Source organism: Plecotus auritus (assembly GCF_963455305.1).
Source record: "Plecotus auritus genome assembly, chromosome: 2".
Lineage (NCBI taxonomy): Eukaryota > Metazoa > Chordata > Mammalia > Chiroptera > Vespertilionidae > Plecotus > Plecotus auritus.
The window spans coordinates 167105229-167125301 of record NC_137771.1 but is presented as its reverse complement, the minus strand read 5'-3'; the positions used below and the strand labels follow the sequence as shown (position 1 = coordinate 167125301).

The window sequence follows — 20073 nt, the reverse complement described above, 5'->3', positions numbered from 1 at the left end:
AAAATCATTTTACAACTCCTGTGGCTTGATTTCACAGATCACCATGGATGTCATAGAACAGATGTGTTATACTAAGAAGTAAATGAGGATGTATTCAATTCAAACTATGTAAATTATTAATCTCATTACATTTGCATGTAAGAAAAATGACTACCCCAACAACAAGGTTGACTTTTATCACAATAATGATAGTCAAAATGCTTTGGTTCTTGAATTTATATTATACAGATAGTATATAACATGCATATAAATATATGGATTACATCTTCAATGATTTCAGAGGTTATTTCATTATTAATTTTAAAAAAAGCTTTACTGCCTGGCTTGTGTGGCTCGGTGTTTGAGCATCGACCTGTAAACGAGAAAGTTATGGTTCAAAACCTGGTCAGGGCTCATGCCTGGGTTGTGGGCTCGATTCCCAGTGGGAGGTGTGTGGGAGGCAGCCCATCGACGATTCCCTCTCATCATTGATGTTTCTATCTCTCTCTCCCTTCCTCTCTGAAATCAATAAAAGTATATTAAAAATAAAAAAGCTGGAAAAACCAAGATGGCGGCATAGGTAAACACCTAAACTGCTGCCTCGCACAACAATTTTAAAACTACAACTAAAAGACAAAACGGACATCATCCAGAACCACAGGAAGGCTGGCTGAGTAGAAATTCTAAAACTAGAAGAAAAGAAAAAAGCACACTGAGACTCAGAGGAACTGCAGGAGGCAGAGGTACTGAGACACGCACGCAGAGAGGACTGGCAACTGAGTACGCAGCTGGCTTTCTCAAGTGGGAGGGAGACAAAAGCTCCCAACTGCACTGAACTCCAGTTCCAGGCGAGACTCTGGGGACCCAGACACATTCGGGGAGAAACTGGACTGTCTGGCAGCAGGCGGAACTCGAGCGCGGCTTTCTCTCAGAGGTGCTTGCAGCGATTACCACGGGACACTGAGACACAGGGGCCTATTAGGGAAGGGCTGACGGGAAGCCATTGCTGTTTGCTCCGCCCTGAGACTCCGCCCCATCCAAGCTGAGCACAGAGGCTTTTGCAAGTCTTGTCTCATAAAGGTGTCTCCAGCACAGAAGTTCTCCCAGCGTAGATACAGCTGATCCTCACAGCCAATTGGCCTGGAGGTCAATTCCTCCCAGTGATATCAACAACAAATAAGATTTAACTACAACAAGACTGTGCATACAGTCCACAAAGGGGTGCACCAAGAGTGTCCACCTCAGGTAACTGGGGAGGCTGAGCCACTGGGCCCTATAGGACACCTATGACACAAAGCCACTCTATCAACTCAGGGAAGCAGCCAAAATGCGGAGACAAAGAAACAGATCACAAATGAAAGAAATGGAGGAAAGCAAAAGACTAGATATAGAGTTCAAAACTACAGTTATAAGGTTTTTCAAGAATTTTCTAGAAAAGGCCGATAAATTTAGCGAGACCCTCGAGGATATGAAAAAGGACCAACTAGAAATTAAGCATACACTGACTGAAATAAAAAATATTATACAGAGATCTAACAGCAGACTAGAGGATCGCAAGAATCAAGTCAAAGATTTGAAATACAAAGAAGCAAAAAACACTCAACCAGAAAAGCAAAAAGCAAAAAGAATCCAAAAATATGAAGATAGTGTAAGGAGCCTCTGGGACAACTTCAGGTGTACTAACATCCGAATTATGGGGGTGCCAGAAGAAGAGAGAGAGCAAGATACTGAAAACCTATTTGAAGAAATAATGACCAAAACCTTCCCCCACCTAGTGAAAGAAATAGACTTACAAGTCCAGGAAGCGCACAGAACCCCAAACAAAAGGAATCCAAAGAGGACCACACCAAGACACATCATAATTAAAATGCCAAGAGCAAAAGCCAAAGAGAGAATCTTGAAAGCAGCAAGAGAAAAACAGTTAGTTACCTACAAGGGAGCACCCATAGGACTGTCAGCTGATTTCTCAACAGAAACTATGCAGGCCAGACAGGAGTGGCAAGAAATATTCAAAGTGATGAATAGCAAGAACCTACAACCAAGATTACTCTACCCAGCAAAGCTATCATTCAGAATTGAAGATCAGATAAAGAACTTCACAGATAAGAAAAAGCTAAAGGAGTTCATCACCACCAAACCAGTATTATATGAAATGCTGAAAGGTATTCTTTAAGAAGAGGAAGAAGAAGAAAAAGGTAAAGATAAAAAATATGAACAAATACATATCTATCAACAAGTGAATCTAAAAAGCAAGTGAATAAAAAAATCTGATGAACAGAATAAACTGGTGAATATAATAGAATCAGGGGCATAGAAAGGGAGTGGACTGACAATTCTCGGGGGGAAAGGGGTGTGGGGGGTGCAGGAAGAGACTGGACAAAAATCGTACACCTACGGATGAGGCCAGTGGGTGGGGGGTGAGGGCAGAGGGTGGGGTGGGAACCGGGTGGAGGAGAGCTATGGGGGAAAAAAGAGGAACATCTGTAATAATCTGAACAATAAAGATCTATTAAATTAAAAAAAATAAAAAATTTCCATAAGGCTTTATATTGCTAAGCAGAATAATAAAAAAATAAAATAAAAAAGCTTTTCTGCTTTAATGATATCCACAGCCTAATATTTAAGAGTCCTTTATCAGTTTTTTCTCTGCTTTCTTCCTTCACTGCCCCCTCATCTCAACCCTCCTTCCATGACCCTCTTTTATTAAGACTTAAAGTCCCAGCAGATTCCCCTAAGAGGGTCTTTCGGTCACATGAGCATGGGCATGCCTCAAGTGAAAAGAAATTAATTCTATGAGATTCTACAGTTGGTGGCAGAGATGGTAAACCCCCAAAGCTTCTGACCGCCAGGCTCAATTTCCCCCCTAAGCTTTGGTTCCTTCCCTAACCTGACAGCATACCCTCAGGCCCAACAGTGAATAATGTGCTTCTGCCATGGGAGGGTGAGGGAGAAGGTATAGGCAAAGAGTTCACTCCATTTTCCCTTCTCATGAGAATTTTAGTTTCAATTGACTCTTTATCTCTGTTCTCCTAGTAATCTGATAGGTGATAAGTGTCAAGTATGTTACTAACACTACTTGAGGCAAAAATGACCTGTGAGTGGTAACTAGAATCTGACTGGAAGGGTTATAAGTGAATTATTAATACTGAATAGGAAACTGTAGCTTTGAGCTTCCCTGAGTGTACCGACTTTTGTAACTGGGCAAATCCATTGGGGGACCCTGGAAACTCTGTCTATGGAATTATTACAAGTGATACTGGCCCTGAGGCACGTAAACCAGACAACTCCTGCACCCACTCAATGTGAATCTCTTTTCCTTGTACCTGAACTATGTAACCTGGGGGCTAAAGAAAGTGGCTGTGTTTTTCTGTGTGGCTACAGCAAGAGCTCCCACAGGAAGAGAACTGCCTGAGGCTCTGCCAGATGCTACAGTTCCTGCCTTGTATCTTGCTGAGTAGACTGATATGCAAATCCTATCAAATGTGGTCCATGTTAGTCTTATGCATGTGACATTTAGTTGAGCCTAAAACCAAACCCTGGTGGACATTGCAGAAAGCATCTGAGCTGGAATCAGGCAGGCTGTGCCTCATGCTATGCTTACAACTAGCACAATGCAATAGGGGAAACTCCATGAGAACAAGCTCTTTTTTTGCAGCTTTATTTGTGATAAGTACAGTCACATGCTAAAAGAAACCATAAAAATAATCTAGAGTCCCATTTTCTGATCACAAGAGTCCAACTGTTATAATATCTACTATTTTCTCTAACTATTTCAATAGCATGTTCCATATCCTAGATGAAATATGCCAATTTAAATGGGAGTGCTTCATCTTCTTAAACAATGGGCAAACTTTTCACATGATGATTATTAGAGTACTAGAGGCCCAGTGCACGAAATTCATGCACTGGGGGTGGGGGGTCGGGGAGGTCCCTCAGCCCAGCCTGCACCCTCTCAAAGTTTGGGAGTCTCGCGATGGATGCCCAGCAGAGGGAGGCCCCACCCACCCACCACAGCGCCACGGGCCAGGTAGCCTGGGCCTCCCTCCGGGGGGCGATGGATCATGGAGCTCCTTGAGGTGATCATGGGGCAATGGCGGGGCCCCCAACCAATCGCATTGCACCCACCTTGGCTGGCCTGGTGTCATAGCACGGTTGTCCAGCTGTTTGGCTGTTCAGTTGATTTGCATATTATGCTTTTATTATTATAGATAACTCAAAGCTCAATGATGCTACTTTCCCTCCTCTCTACTTCCTTCCAAATGGAAAAGCAAACTCACCTTAGCTGTCTTTCTCACTTTGAGTTTTTTCCTTAAGTAACTTGTCAGTGCCTGAGACCTCATCTTGCGGTTGCTCAGCAAAGTCCTTTGCAAGCATGTCTCCTGTGTGCCTGTGGATAATCTGATGGGCTGCAAGAATATGCTTCCGCTGTGCGTTCCTCACTGTGCCAAGTGACAAAAGAATTTTTACTCTGAAAGTCTGAACTAATTCATTCCCACATGTTTTCAAGATAGTCATGATAGAAATGATAATTTTGCATCAGAATGCAAATTTTGTAACACAGAGATTGTAAATGACTTAAAGGTAAGGTGCCCCATACTTCCCTATGAGCCTCAGTTTCTAATATGGAGGCTCATGGCTTTAGAACAGTGGTTCTCAACCTTTCTAATGCTGCGACCCTTTAATACAGTTCCTCATGTTGTGGTGACCCCCAACCATAAAATTATTTTCGTTGCTACTTCATAACTGTAATAAATGTAAATATCTGTGTTTTCTGATGGTCTTAGGCTTTACAGCAGCAGTTCTCAACCTGTGGGTCGCGACCCCCAGGTTGAGAACCGCTAGCAGGGTTGCCTAAGACCATAGGAAAACACAGATATTTACATTACGATTCATAACAGTAGCAAAATTATAGTTATGAAGTAGCAACGAAAATAATTTTATGGTTAGGGGTCACCACAACATGAGGAACTGTATTAAAGGGCCGTGGCATTAGAAAGGTTGAGAACCACTGCTTTAGAAGGTGGTCCTAGCTCCACACTCTTAAGAATGTTTATCATCAAAGCTTAGTACATTAAGCATCCCATTTCCCTTGCAAAGGAGTAATCATGATGATGATGATGTTAGCATTTAGCATTTGTCCTTATTTTATGTCCCGCACTGTTTTAAGCAGTTGGCATATAATTATTCATTTAAACCTCACAACCCTAAAAGAGAGTTTTATTAATATCCCCATTTTCAGATGAGGAAACTGAGACACAGAAAGATTAAGTAATCTGGCCAAAGTCATATAGCTAGCAAAGGGCAGTAAGAAGTACTGTGGATTCTATGCTCTCCAGGTACCATCCAATTTATACAGGGTAAGTCACACAGCAACCTGTAGCACTTCACAGTAGTATGCCCAAAAGTATAGGGACTTTGGAGCCACACAGATCATGGTTCAAATCTGCAAGTTCTATAATGTGTCTAAGCACTAAGTTCCTTAACTGAATAATGAGAACACGCCTACAGCTGTTGTAAGAAACGTAGATCAGGTACTTTTAAAAATGATTAGTACCTTGTCTAGAACTTAATAGCATTTAAAATTTGGTAGTTACTGTTATTTTACATCTACATACAGGCCTCTTCAAGGTCTTCCCCATGCCTCAACTAAAAAAAAAAAAAAAAAAAAAAAAAAAGATAACTCAAAATGGACTGCATATAACATCTTAAATTGGGGTAAAGAGTACATATAATACATATGCTCACTTATTTGAAAAGAGAAACAAAGGTTCTAGTGCGTGCCCCCTGTCCATAAGTTTTTCTTGATTTGATGCACATAAAGGGAGGAGGCCACCCTGGCTGGGTAGCTCAGTTGGTTAGAGCATTGTCCTGATATATCAAGGTATGGGTTCAATCTCCAGTTAGCCAGGGCACATACAAAAAGCAACCAATGAATGCATGAATGCATAAGTAAGTGGAACAACAAATCTATGTTTCTCTCTTTGTCTCTCTCCCTCTCTCTCTCTGCCCCCTTCCTCTCTCTCATCAATTAAAAATATATATTTTTAAATATATAAAGTGAAGAGGCTAAGAACTTGTCCAGTGTGCCCACAAACAAGACCCACTGGATTCCTTCAGCTCACGCCCCCTCCAGCTCCTTCCCTCAGAGCCAGGAGAAGCTGGAGAAGGGGGTCACAAACCAGTAACTGTTAAATACAGTTTTCCCTTCTCTTTGGATTCCCTTGGGTAGAAGTTATCTGACACAGGCTGACCTCACTTGGTACCTCAGAGAAGTAGAAAGGAGTTGCATATTTTCATAAGGATCTAGATAACACAATATCCCTTTTATAAAGTAAGGTAACACAGAACTATTTATTACCTGAAAATTAAATTTTGCTCGTATAGGCGCTATCATATACTGCTGGTGGGTGTATGAGTTAGAACAATCTTTTTGTGGGGCAATTTGGTAGTACCTATCGAAATGTAAAATTCACAAACCTTATTCACTGCTAGGAATTTACTCTCAGCAGCACAACCAGGACATGTGTAAAATATACTGATTGCAGCACTGCTAGTTATAGAAAAACACACTGGAAACTAGCTAAATGCTTATCGAAGAAGGTACTGGTTTAAAGAATTATAGTGCAATCATATAAAGGGCAAGTAAGATATTTCTTTGTTCTCTTCAAATTCATGAGACCCCCACCATTCCTTTATCCTGGTTAAGTGACCTGAAATACTACACTTCTCTTAAACTTGTCCAGAATCTCCCTTAATAACTCTGACACCTACTAAGATGTTATTTCACTTTAAGTATTGACCTCTGGTTGCACCCCTCCCTCTGGGATGGGTCTGTCACCAATAGTCTGAAAGCTCCACAAGAATATTCTTTTTTTTAAGACACACTTTTTTCTCCTTATTTGTTTACTAAAAGCACCGATCCTCCAAAACATCCGCTGTTGACACGTGACATCCGAGCCACACAGATCATGGTTCAAATCTGAAAGTTCTATAATGTGTCTAAGCACTAAGTTCCTTAACTGAATAATGAGAACACGCCTACAGCTGTTGTAAGAAATGTAGATCAGGTACTTTTAAAAATGATTAGTACCTTGTCTAGAACTTAATAGCATTTAAAATTTGGTAGTTACTGTTATTTTACATCTACATACAGGTCTCTTCAAGGTCTTTCCCACGTGGCATTCTGTCATACAGACCTGGCAGCCACAGGAGGCATCCGTGACACAGGGGAGCAGCAGAGCAGCTCTTCAGGCGCCCCCACTTTCAGCAGCCACCTTGCACGTGCCCTGCCTCCACAGGCTGCTTCATTTTGAAAATCCCGCATATTCGCAACATTTACTTTATGTTTTTAAAAAATCACATCACAAAGTACACCTCTTCTGGAAATTGGGAACTCCCTCTCAGAGGAGGGTTGGATCTTGATGCTCGGCCACGCTTATTAGAACTTTGCCCATCTACACTAGAGGTGAGCATATCTGGAATCAGCAGGAAAAGAACTGGACAAGCTCTGAAATAAGAAAGCTCAGTGATTCTCCTTCAGAAATTTCCCCATACCGCTGCTCAGTTTTAAATCTTTGGGATATTGAAAGAGTTTATCTTTTTAAAAAATCATAAAGGGACGCATTTGCATGGGTTTACCTTTTTCTTTGACAAAGTCCTTTTGCACCTCTGGGATCAGGAAACTATAAACCAACTCGGCAACAATCTCCTCTGACTGAAGCTGAGTTCGACTAAAAAAATAAACAAATTAAACTTTCTTTGTGGTTGTGCTTGGATCCTCCTGACTTGTGAAGGAACTCCCCCACCACCTTTCCCTTGGTTAAGTGATCTGAAATATCACATTCCTGGTGAGCTTGGTTAACCCCATTGAAAAGTCAGATTGGCCCCGCCCTTCATGTACCCTGCCAGCCAGGAAGGGAATGTTAGAAATACAACTTATACATGGGAGCCACACACCTCAGGGTGGAGTCCAAGTAATGGTGCATGTACTTACTCACATGTCTTTCATGCTGTGAGGTATTCTAAAGTAAGTACTGTAAAAGTGAACCAGACTGCAGAGAATTCCATTCCCTGGTTCCCACCATGCAACAGGGATAGGCATGTCAGCTTCTAAAGCGTTATGCTAATAAAACAATGGGCACTGAAGCATGAGCTATATATTTGCGTTTCCTTGGTGGTGAACTCTTAAGCTCTGAAAAGTACATATAAGTAACAGCAGGTGGGCTATCTATGCTACCATCCATTCTCTTGGCACATACCGGCTTTCCATTTCATAAGCAATGTCATTGATTTCCTTAGCCATCTTCTCAATTTCCGCCCTGGCTTGTTCTTCTGCAGTATTCTCTTCGGTGTTCAATATTATGTCTTCCAGATATGAAGATATAGTACTCTGGTGAACTTTAACCACCTGAAAAAAAAAAACAAAAAAAACCCCAAATGCCCACAGTTACTGAGAACAGGAATACTAATGTAAACAAGACAAGAAAAATGAACATTGGTCAACTTTTTTTAGCTCATTTGAGTTCGTTAAGTCCCTTCATTGACTGTTCTTATTTTCTACTTTTTTCTAGACCGTCTGTTTCTAACCCACCTTTCTACCCATTCTAACCCATTTTAGAATTGTAGGTTTTCCTTAGGGGTGGACATTACACGTCGCAGGAAGATCCTGGATCCCGGCTATGTTCTTACCCACAGCATGTCTTGTCACACTACCTAACTGTGGCAGAGACTAAGGTATTTCCCAATGTCCTTCCTCTTCAAAAATAGAACCTCTGGATTTTAGCTGAGCCAATAGGTCCCTAGAACAGACTGTATTTCCTAGCACCCATAGTTCTAGCCAAGAGAATTTCTGCATAAGTGATGCAGGCACCTTCCAGAATGGATTGTTAAAAGGAAAGACCTAGCTTTATTTTTGTTTTTCCTTTTTCCTTCCTCATTTCATGGGGACATGATGCTGGAGCACCAGAAGTCATCTTAAACTGCCATGAGGGCCAGGCCTTAGGGACAGAAAAGCAGAAAGCTAGAGGGATCCTGGATTTTTGATGAACTTTCTGAACCACCTTATCCGTCTACATTGCTTCTTTTTAAAGCTTTCTTCAAACTGTGAAACAGAATACACATGCAGAAAAGTGTGAATAAATGTACAGTGTAATGAATCAGAGGAAAGCCAGCACCCATCAGCCACTGCCAGTATCCCAGAAGACCGCCGTGGGTTCTTCCTGACCACAGTCCCCTTCCCCCCTCACAATTTTACAGCAAACATTTTCCTTTTCTTATAGTTTTGCTCCCTAAGTAGGAACCATAGTAATAGTTTAGTTTTGCCTGTTTTACAGGTAGATACACAGGAAGCATCGCATGCAGCATCCTTAGTTTTGTACACATTCTATCTCAACAGATTTTCAGCTTCTTGGGAGAAGGGTACTTTTTTATTTCATGTCTGGATATTTCTGTGTATCTTGGGACTCAGTAATAACTCAGCACCTATTTCTTGACTGGCACTATAACTACCTGTAAAACACCAAATCCATAACTTTGAATCCCTGTGTCTTCCCTGCGAGAGACCCCAAATGACCAGCTTAATTCAGTGTCAACCAAGCAACCAACCAATCTATAATAATAAAAGTGTAATATGCTAATTAGGCTGGACGTCCTTCCAGATGACCTTCCGGACAAAGCCAGGCCTGCGAGGGAAGCCCGGGTCCCAGGTGCCAGAGGAAAGCTGGTGCCGGCAGCTGGGGGAAGGAAGACCTACTCTTGCATGAATTTCGTGCATCTGGCCTCAAGTCAAAATATATTTGCTCAGTGTCTACTGTACACAGTGATCTATGCTGGTGGGATGGAAGGCACCACGGGATGTACAACATGCCTGCTTTAGGGAGCCCAGAGTATTACTGGGAATCAAGTTGAACCTATGGAACAATTAGCTGTCTTATAATAGTCCAGGGTTGGGAAGTTTACTGTGTTCCACCTGTAGTAATAAGTATACTTGTGTGTTTCTGTATATCTTTATAAATGTGTAAGGTTCTGGACACATTGTGCTTGTATATGCATGAGTTAATGAGGAAATAGGTTGCTAAATGTGTGTCTGTGTAGGATCTCAATATATATTTGTTGAATACAATGAAAAATACAAAACAAATGCCATTTCATTTCTTAGGTTTCCTTTGGTTTGACTCTGCTCCTTACAAACAGCTTCCAGATATCCCGCTGCCCTCACTTGCCTCCTTAAATATCTCGTCCTCCTCCCGCAGGCGCCTCTGTTCCACCTGGCGCCGACCACTCTCTTCGGCTTCCCGCATCCTCCGCTGTCTTTCGGCCAGCATGGCAAAGGCATGGATTCTCCTCTCTTCCTGGAGTCTCACCAGCTCTTTGGACAGGAAGTCGAACATGTCTGCCAGCACCCTTCCTTCCAGTCCAGCCAGATGGTTTTCAACTAGTGACACCTTAAAAATAATGTGATCTTAAGGATACAAATTCCACTAAAAATGGGGATTTATAAGGAGGAATGCTGGGTTACCCAGAACTCTTGACAGTCACTTTATTTTCAGACTGCACTTGGTTTTTATTAGGAATATTCTCTCTAGACTGGCCCCATTCTGAGGGTTCTGTCACTAGGAAAACTTATGATACAATCTTAGACATGAGAAAGTAGATTGCTCCGTCAGTCACTGTAGGCTTATAGTCCTCGAGTTATTAAGAGGATTTAGCAAAGAATTCTTTGCTAGGATGAATTTTTTTAAAAATTTCAAGTTTAGTCCTAGTCAGTTTGGCTCAGCGGATAGAACGTTGACCCAGGGACTAAAGAATCACAGGTTTGATTCCAGTCAAGGGCACATACCTGGGTTGCAGGCTCAAGCCCCGATCCTGGTCAGGGCATGAGAAGGCAATCAATCAATGTGTCTCTCTCACTTCGATGTTTCTCTCTCTCTCTCTGTCTCTCCCCATCTTTTCCACTCTCTCTAAAAATCAATGGAAATATATCCTTGGGTGAGGATTAACAATGACAAAAAAAGAGCTAAATTTCAATTTTAAAAAATTATATTTTTATTGGTTTCAGGGAGGAAGGGAGAGGGAGAGAGAGACAGAAACATCAATGATGAGACAGAATCATTGATAGGCTGCCTCTGGCACACGCTAAACTGGGGATCGAGCCTACAACCCGGGCATGTGCTCTGACCGAGAATCCTGGTTCATAGGTCGATGCTCAACCACTGAGCCATGCCAGCCGGGCTCAATTTTATCCAAATAAAGTGCTATGTCTTCCAAGACAGGAAGAGAAATGTCAAGGGTTTTATTAAAGATAGCAATGGAGTTTAATAAAATAGAATCTCCTAGAAATTCACTAATGATACCTTTTTAATTTCTTAATGCCTCATCCTTTAACATAAGTTTGGGGGAATTTTAAGATCTTGAATAACATGAAAGTAGAAAACCATAACTTCAAAGTCATTAACAACTATCTTTAAAACAGAGCAGGAAAAATATGTCTATATGATCCTTAAGGTAAAATAAAGGCCTGGAGTTCTTGGCCAGGAATAAGCCACAGTGTCTATCTGTCCTGGCCTTGACACATCCTATATAATAAAAGCCTAATATGCTAAGTGTCTGGTCGACCTGCCAGCCATTCAACCAATCAAAATGCAATATGCTAATGATATGCTAAGGCTGCTCAGCCGTTCACTATGATGTGCACTGACCACGGGGGCGGGGGGGGGGGGGAGCCCTAGCTTGCTGCTGGAGTCCAGCCAATCGGGACTGAGCGAGATGGGCTGGACATACCCTGGAGCCCTCCCACAATTCCTCCCTGGCCCTGATAGCACACCTGTGGGGTCCCTTGGCCTAGCCTGCGCCCTCTCGCAATCTGGGACCCCTCGGGGGATGTCAGAAAACTGGTTTTGGCCCTATCCCGCAGGCCAGGCTGAGGGACCCCACTGGTGCACGAATTCGTGCACTGGGCCTCTAGTGGAGAATAAAGGCATTTAAAGGACTGTATCCTTTGCCACTCCCACCTGTTCCCTCCCCCATTCTCAAGTATAAGGGGAAGAGCTTTCCTCCCAGGCACATGTTACTTTAATATTGACAGTTGGCCTCTGTGGTCAGTTCCCCTCTGGTTCATATTTGAAGGAAGGAAATCCGCACAGGTCTCCAAGGTGGTATGGCTACTGGGTGAGATTTTCAATCAAGTGTAGTTGTTAGTCCAACACACTCATCCTCATCCTTACCCACTGCCCAGCCCATACCTACCTTCTAACCACAAAGTCCAGCTTTACTTACACAATAAGAGAGGTGGAAAGAAAGGGCAAGAGTCTCACTACTCCTAACATTTGTAAGCAGCGGTCATTCAGCCCAGAGATCACAAACAGATTTCCTCCTCATCTCCAAGGATCACAGCTCCCTCACTTGTGTGTGTGTGTGTCTGTGTAAGGGGGGCAGAGGTTGGGGAGGCGGGGAGTAAGGCAACCTTTAAAATCCTGAGATTTTAAATCCTATTCATGTCTAATCTCCCTCAATAAGAAAGGTATGCTCAGGTAGTACATTTTAATTTGAAGATTAAATAAAAAATATATTTAGCAAGGTGATTCTGTTCCAGTCACATCGTGCAATGCATTACATAATTGGGAGCTGTGCATTTTCTGGACTGTTTTCCACAGGAAATGTAAGAGGAGAAAAGGAGAGGGTCAGCACTGCTGCAGGTATCCATGAGGTGCCCGCTCCATCTGACCCCTGCACATCACTAGTGTGTTTAGTATAGTGGAAGGTAAGCAGGGTGAGTCCTTGGCTGCGTGACAGCTCTTCCCACTACCACCTCCCTTAGCTCTTAGCTGACATGATATCCATCAGGTATATGTCCGCTAAATGGGATAGAATTGAAAAGCCTGGATTGGCTTAGGTGTATCTGCCAAAGTCTACAATCCGAAACCTCCAAGGGCCAAAGAGGGCATTTTCCCACCCAGGTCCTGGGACGTGGCGCTTCCAGGGCATTGGCTCTCTATCTGAACAGAAAAGTGCAGCCCTGTCTCCATCTTTTCCAGGCCTCTCAGATTCAGAGACTCCCGTGTCCACATTCTCTTCTTCTTCCTCTGGTCCTTCTGTTGGGTCTCACAGCCTGTGGCTTTCTACCCCTCTCCCCTACATGAGCTCCCCCAAACGCAGTGGCCATCCAGTCCTGCTGTCATGTAAAAGGAGTAAAGTTGTGCATATTTCCAAGCTGCTTAACATTTGAGCCCAAGTCCACACAGCACAAGAGTTATGTGTGTGGTTAAAGGTGGGTCATAGTGGCTTTGCTGTAAGTTCACTTTCTTACACCAAACACTGTGCAAACAGATGGTTTTCCACGCTGATTAACAGGCTAGCGGGAGAGGTAGAAAAGTGAACCTACATTGTAGTCAACAGCATTAGAAACGATGCTTACAGAGATGAGCACAGAAGAGAACAGGGAGACATTTACCCTTGTTGGGTGAGAGCTGCTATTACCAGCTGTTATTAGGTCAGCAGAATGCAGAGGTCATGATGAAAGTCACAGAATATCATGAGATATTAACATATTTAATATGCGTTTTAACCAGTATGACTTATCTATGTACAGCTCCAAAGCTCAAAATAGGAGCTGATATTCACAAATAAATCTCATTTCTCATTTTTTCCTTTTTGCTTTTATTACTATTCATTCTGCTAAGCTCCCACTAACTGAAATATAGTACAGTCATCAAATGTTTAAGAAAAATTGAAAGGGAAAACCTTTTAAAATGTAGGTTTCTTTTTTCTTCTTTTTGCAAATAAGGAATATAAGACCATATTCAATTCAGTGAGGGCACACCCCATTCTAATTATAGACTGTAGCAGCATTGTTTAAAAATGCTGACTGTGATAGAGTGATGGCATTGTGGGGGATGTTTCTTTTTCATCAGTTCACTTATTGTTATTAGAATGTTGCTCACACAATAGTAAAAATCAAGGGAGAAAATGTGACAAGAATGGAACAAGAAAGAAAGGGAAAGAACCTTGTGTTCATGCAAGTTCCTCTGCCGCTGCAGGGCCAGTGTCACTTGCTTCTCAGTTTTCCTCACCAGCCTGTCATCTTCCTGTAGTGCGTGGGTGGTGCGCAGCTCCTGGATCAACTCCAGTCGCTTTTCTTTCCCTTCAAACATCTGTATCAAATGAAATCAAAGAGAGACTTGCAAATTAGCATCCCTTGTGTCAGACACTAGGGCTCCCAAGCAGTGACGTATGAAGAGTAGGTTCTGCTCCGCCTTTTGGAACTACAGAGCCTGTGTGTTCCACAGAATGAGGTCAGCCCGCTTACTACACCTCCCGCTGCTCAGGCGGAGGAGGGAGCTTAGTTATCAGTTAGCTGTTTACGCGGTTTCTTAAAATGTCTTTCAAAGGCAAGGGGACCGCTACAGGGTCATATTAAGAAACTTAAACTTCCCCTCATTTCCTGTGCTCCTTCTTCCCTAAGAAAGCTGGGGATGGTATATTTCATAGCTATATATTTTTTTCCTATAGATCTGCCCCTGTTTGTAATACATATTGTGCTGTCTGAACTGAGGCAATTCTCCTGGGCAATACCAAAAGGAGAGTAAAGAATAATGCTGAACACAAAATGCTCACCCGGCTTCCCTGGACTTATTCTTCATAATAGAGTTTTTTTAAGAGTTATAACTGTCTGGGGAGAAATAACTCTTAGCTGGGACTTTATATCAGTCCACTTTTTAAACTGAGTGTTTGCTCTGGCAGCATAAATAATCTAAGGCTTCCTGGTCAGGAAGACCAGAGTTGAATTTGCTGGTAATTAACATACACTCTCTCAGACTTACATTACTTGCCTATAATATAGGGTAAATGATAGGGAAAAAAATTAGATGATATATGTAGAATAAAAAATGTATAATATGGGCATTGAGTAGGGGTTCAAACTGTAGTTATTATTTAGTTATTTCATTTATTACTCAGCTGTTGCCAGCTAAGTACAGCTCAAATAGTTGTATTATGACTTTGTGGAAAATTAGGGAATCCACTTGGTCGGTGATATTTTAATGATCAAAATTCAGGTAAGAAAATTGCCGGATTTAGCAATTCCAGGAAGACATTACTTTCACACTGTCTTGGCTACAACTGTAGCAAACAGCGGGCAGGTTATTCCTCTCCTTGACACTGTGTCACCCATCTGGACAATCTATGGCAGTAGAAAGGAATAGGTAGGTAATTCAAGAGTATAGAGTTCCAAAGAACTTATATGCATAACCCACAGACACAGACAACAGTGTGGTGATGGCCAGGGGGAAGGTGGGGCGAGGGCTGGGTGGAGGTGGGCAAAGGGGGAGGAGAATGAGGACATCTGTAATAGTGTAAACAATAAGAATAAAGTTAAAAAAAACACACACACAGGAAAAAGAAAGAAAGAGTGTAGTTCCATAAGACAGAGGTGAATTCATCCCAAGGAACCAAGCACGTGCACATTCTGTGAATCTATTTTCAGAGGAGAAGCACATGGCCAGTGGTTGGACCCTACACACCACATTCTGAACGACTCTGCCCCGGAGTAACTTTTGAAGGAAGATAACAGCCTTTTCTATATCTTCTTCTTCCTAAAAGAACAAAGGGAGAACCAAGCAGCTTGAGAACAGCAGTCAGTATCAAATAATTTTTTAAAGAATTAGATCAAATAAAAGAGACTGTGCTAGATGCCAGAAGGATTTACAGAGAGATTAAAAATGGTCTCTACCTTCATTGAACATATAGTATTTTAAATGTTCCTTACTTTATTATTAAACTTTATTATTATTTTTTCATCATAAATATCATTAACAAATCATATAAAAAGTTAAAGAATTCACCCACTGTCATACTATACCTATAATTTAAGCAATTTTCATTTCCCTATACTTCTTTCCAGCAAAATCATTCTTGAAGCTGAAAGTATTATTTATAGCATCCCTTTTGCAATAGTTTTTTCATGTTTGATCATGAGTAGACAAAGGATACAGCTAATCTAGGTCAGAGTCTAGAGGGAGGCACTTCTCACAAAAATTTAGCAAAACTGGTAAAATCAGAATATAGTAGACAAGATTAGCCATTTATAAAAATCACCTTTAATAACTATGTGTCAAAAGCAGAAAGAGCAGCCCAGCTGGTGTTGCTCAGTGGTTGAGCATCTACCCATCAACCAAGAAGTTCCTGGTTTGATTCCCAGTCAGGGCATATGCCTGGGTTGCAGGCTTGATCCCTGATAGGAGGTGTGCAGGAGGCAGCAGATCGATGTCTCTCTCATCAATGTTTCTATCTCTCTATCCCTCTCCCTTCCTCTCTCACTAAAATCAATAAATACATTTATAAAAAAACCACCAACAGAAAGAGCAGAGTGGGTAAATCTAATTAAGGCATCTCTGAATGCAAAAGAAAGCAACAGTGGTGGCACAAAGTCTAAAAAGGGGGTACTGTCCAGACCACGTCCTACCCAGGCAATGGGAGCATTCCAGTCCCTCCACAGTTGGCCCATCAAAGGTGCTAGGGAGTTGATCTGCCCACTGCCCTCCCTCTGACAAAGCATAACCTCCTGAATACAATCTGGCTTCTTGTGAGAATTGCCCTCTATGGGGAGATAATGGGCTGACCTACCAGTGAGGAACATCCTGATCCACCAGGCAGTTTTATTTCTCCCCATAAAGTAATAAATTTGCATTTTGGCATCTCTAGCAGTTTGTTGTGGGTTTGTTTAGTCTGGGTCAGTCTTAGCCAGCTCAGGTACCTTGCACTCAAATTGAGTTTGGGATCTGTGAAGGTGAAGTAAGGCCCCTTGGGCCAGTCCTACCACAGAAGTCAGCCTGTCCTTGTGACTTTCTAACATTTCATTCTTCTCTGTCATCAGCCACCTCCCCATTGGACAGATAATTACGGTAACTGATCATCATTCAATCCTTTTTTGTTTTATTTGACACACATGAGGATTACCTTCTGATGCCTACTTTTCTTGGGAAAACTTTTTATTCTTTGTGTTTTATTTTTTTAAAAGGATTAGGTTTAGATTTAATTTCATCTCATTTTACTTGTTTTTGTGATTGTGTGTTTGATGTTTGAAAATAAGAATAAAGGCAACATAAATTAACACTGTTAAATTAGGTTTGTTTTTAACTCAAACTATCCTAAGAATAAATGGACAGCAATGCTAAAATTTGCATTTTAAATAGAAAAGTTTCAAACTTACATTGGAAGTCATTTCCAAGGTTGGAGTTGGAAGCCGAGGTTGAGGTATTGGCTTTCTTTGAAGAAAGAGCAGAGGTTTCTTTGGTTCGGGAACCCTATTCCTCTTATCCAACAGTCCCTGAAAAACCCCCAACTACTGTCATTTCTTACCTTTATATTTTCTTCCACTACCACATCTAGGCCACAGATATGAATATCAATCAGAAATAACCTTCTCTATGCCTATGCTAGGACAGTTTGAACAAGTCCAAACCAAGGTGCTTGTATGTCCCAAGGGATGCTGTGATATTCCTAAGGATAAGTTAGCAACTGAATAAACATAGCACATATTCTACATACATCCATTTAAATCAAATCCAACAATGTATTGAAAATAAGATAATATACCTTAACCATGATAGCTTTGTCCCAGGTGTGCAAGGATAAATTACTATTTGTAAAAATAAAGCTTAAAAATAGCCCAGCTAGCCTGGCTGGCATGGCTTAGTGGTTGAACTTAGACCTATGAACCAGGCAGTCATGATTCAATTCCCGGTCAGGGTACATGCCGGGGTTGTGGGCTTGATCCCCAGTATGGGGCGTGCAGGTGGCAGATTCTCTCTCATCATTGATGTTTCTATCCCTCTCCCTTCCTCTCTGAAATCAATAAAAATGTATTTTTTTTAAAAAAACCACCCAGAAACTGTAACTCTTCCTTAATGCAATAATAACTTTAAAAGGAAAAGATTTTTCATAATTAGTTCAATAAGTGCAGACAAAACATTTAATAAAATTCAACACAAACACATGATTTAAAGTTTCAGTAAATTAAGAATGGAAGGGAACTTCCATACCCTAATAAGGAGTATTTAAAAAATCTTACAAAAAGTGAGAGAATAATGAACAGAGTTCAGAATGGGTAAATGGAAGATGAGATAGGAAAGAAACACATGGATATAGGTAAATGATCGTTAAGGTCCTAATTTTTATCTGATTCTATTACTAAGACCAACTGAACAAACAAGCATGCATGGGCCAGTGATTAGACTATCATAAACCAGGGGGTCTCAACGTGTGGTTCCTGCAGCATCAGCATCTCCTGAACCTTGTAAATGCCAACACTCCAGCTCCATCACTGACCCACTGAATCAGCAACTTTGGGGGTGGGACCCAGCAACGTGTTTTAATAAGCCCTCCAGGTGGTCCCGGTGCATTGTAAAGGTTGAGCACCACTATCATATACCACAAATTCTAACCCAAGTCTGTACACCTATCATCCAATTAACAAAATAGAAAACCCAGCTGGTGGATGCTGAGTAATTGGTTGACGAGGATGACTATCAGACTTTCTCATTCAGTTATGTTTTAAACTAGATGAGAAAGGAGTTGAGCATGACTCCCTTTCTTCATGATGCCCTGGTAACAAATCTTAAAGGGAGAAAATGAGGCCTATTATCCTATTAAAACCATAATTCTTAACACTAGACCTTAATGTAGTGTCAAATTTATGTAACTTCAAAGTCAGAACCACTTTTAGACAGTAACATGGCTTCTGTAAATGGAAAGAACAACCTCCAAGAGGTTTTCCTACAAGTAATTTAAAATGAGGGGGAAAATGCACAGCACAGCACAGACAACCTCCAGAGAGAGAAGTCTAGAGAGGAGGACGAATGAAGGTCTGTGTGCTGAGAACTACTGGACTTTGCAGCCCAAGACAAAGTGCAATGTTTGCAGTGTAGTATTTTCTGCAAAAGTCACCCTAGAAGCATCTTGTTTTCCAGATGAGGTTTATACCTTATGAACCTCTGCTAACTCGTTCTCCAGCTTTGCTGCCCTCTTTAGAAAGCCAGCTTTGGTGGTTGTGACTTTAGGTTTTGGAGCTCTGATTCGGGGCTGTGTCACAAAATCTGGGAGACAGGACTCAAGTTCCACTAGTCCTATGGGAAGGAAGGACATCTTTTTAGTATCTGGTGCTTAAATTTAGCATTTTGACAGCATATTGTTAATTTTATCACTTGCTTGCCAAGTGGCCTCATTTAGAATCATTGATAAGGTGTATCTCATATAACTGATTCACCCCCGAAGTATAAAGCAAATTTCTGTATAAATTCATGTTCTCAGTGACTTATACAAAAATGAGAAATGCATTCTAAAGCGAAAACATTGCCCTGAAAAAATAAACTCCACAATAATAATCAATAGAAAATTGATGATCATATGGTACATGTCACCATTCTAAAGTGGATGTATAGCCGGAGCTACACATCCAATATTATGACCATCAACTCATGATCTTGGCCACGTGATGCTTCAACTTGTCAACTGAAATTTAAGTAATTTAAATAAAGGTCTCTCTTGAATGGGGTAGCAGAAATAATCCTCTCCATGAATTTATCCCCTGGTTTTCCATCCCCTTGCCTACTCATTTTCTGGCATTTCTTTTTAAAAGACTGATTTCATTATATATTTCTTTGCTTGATAAACCTGATATAAAACCTTTTTCTATTTATTTTTGCATAACTTTGATGATTAGTAACATTCAATGTGTTTTAATGTTTAGTAGTTAGTTGACTTTATCCCTTGATAAACAGTTGTATAGTGTATCTATTTATTTATGTTGATCTTAGTAGTTTTTATTAGTTTGTATAAACTCTTATTATTAATAATATTAAATATATTAATTACTTTTTCTTGCAAGTACTTTTATTTGTTGTTTAGCTTTTAATCTAAGTTATGTTTTATATATTTAATTTATATTTCTTTTCCCCCCACCACTATTGAATTATGCAATCTTATATTTGTTTAGCTAATCTGACAGTGCTGTATTTTGCTGCCAATTGAGAATCGCAATAGATAATCCTAATGACTAGTATAAAAGATTTAAAGTATTGCTTATATCAAGGCATAAGAAGA

The 20073-nt window shown here is 41.0% G+C and overlaps 1 protein-coding gene across 2 annotated transcripts in view; it reads right to left on the bottom strand.

Moving 5' to 3' along the window:
- The window catches only part of LOC308241473 (nuclear receptor subfamily 1 group I member 2-like), a 102871-nt gene that overhangs the window by 39900 nt on the left and 42898 nt on the right, over positions 1-20073 (bottom strand). Inside the window, exons 10-17 of one of the 2 annotated variants that reach the window (XM_080654916.1) lie at positions 18955-19097; positions 17183-17299; positions 15495-15566; positions 13980-14126; positions 10200-10421; positions 8238-8386; positions 7618-7709; positions 4257-4418 (exon numbers count right to left, since the gene is read on the bottom strand). In XM_080654916.1, coding sequence (XP_080511042.1) covers positions 4258-4418; positions 7618-7709; positions 8238-8386; positions 10200-10421; positions 13980-14126; positions 15495-15566; positions 17183-17299; positions 18955-19097 — 1103 coding nt within the window. In that variant the 3' untranslated portion in view covers position 4257. The remainder of the gene's footprint in view (positions 1-4256; positions 4419-7617; positions 7710-8237; positions 8387-10199; positions 10422-13979; positions 14127-15494; positions 15567-17182; positions 17300-18954; positions 19098-20073) is intronic. The other variant, XM_080654915.1, reaches the window with a different exon arrangement.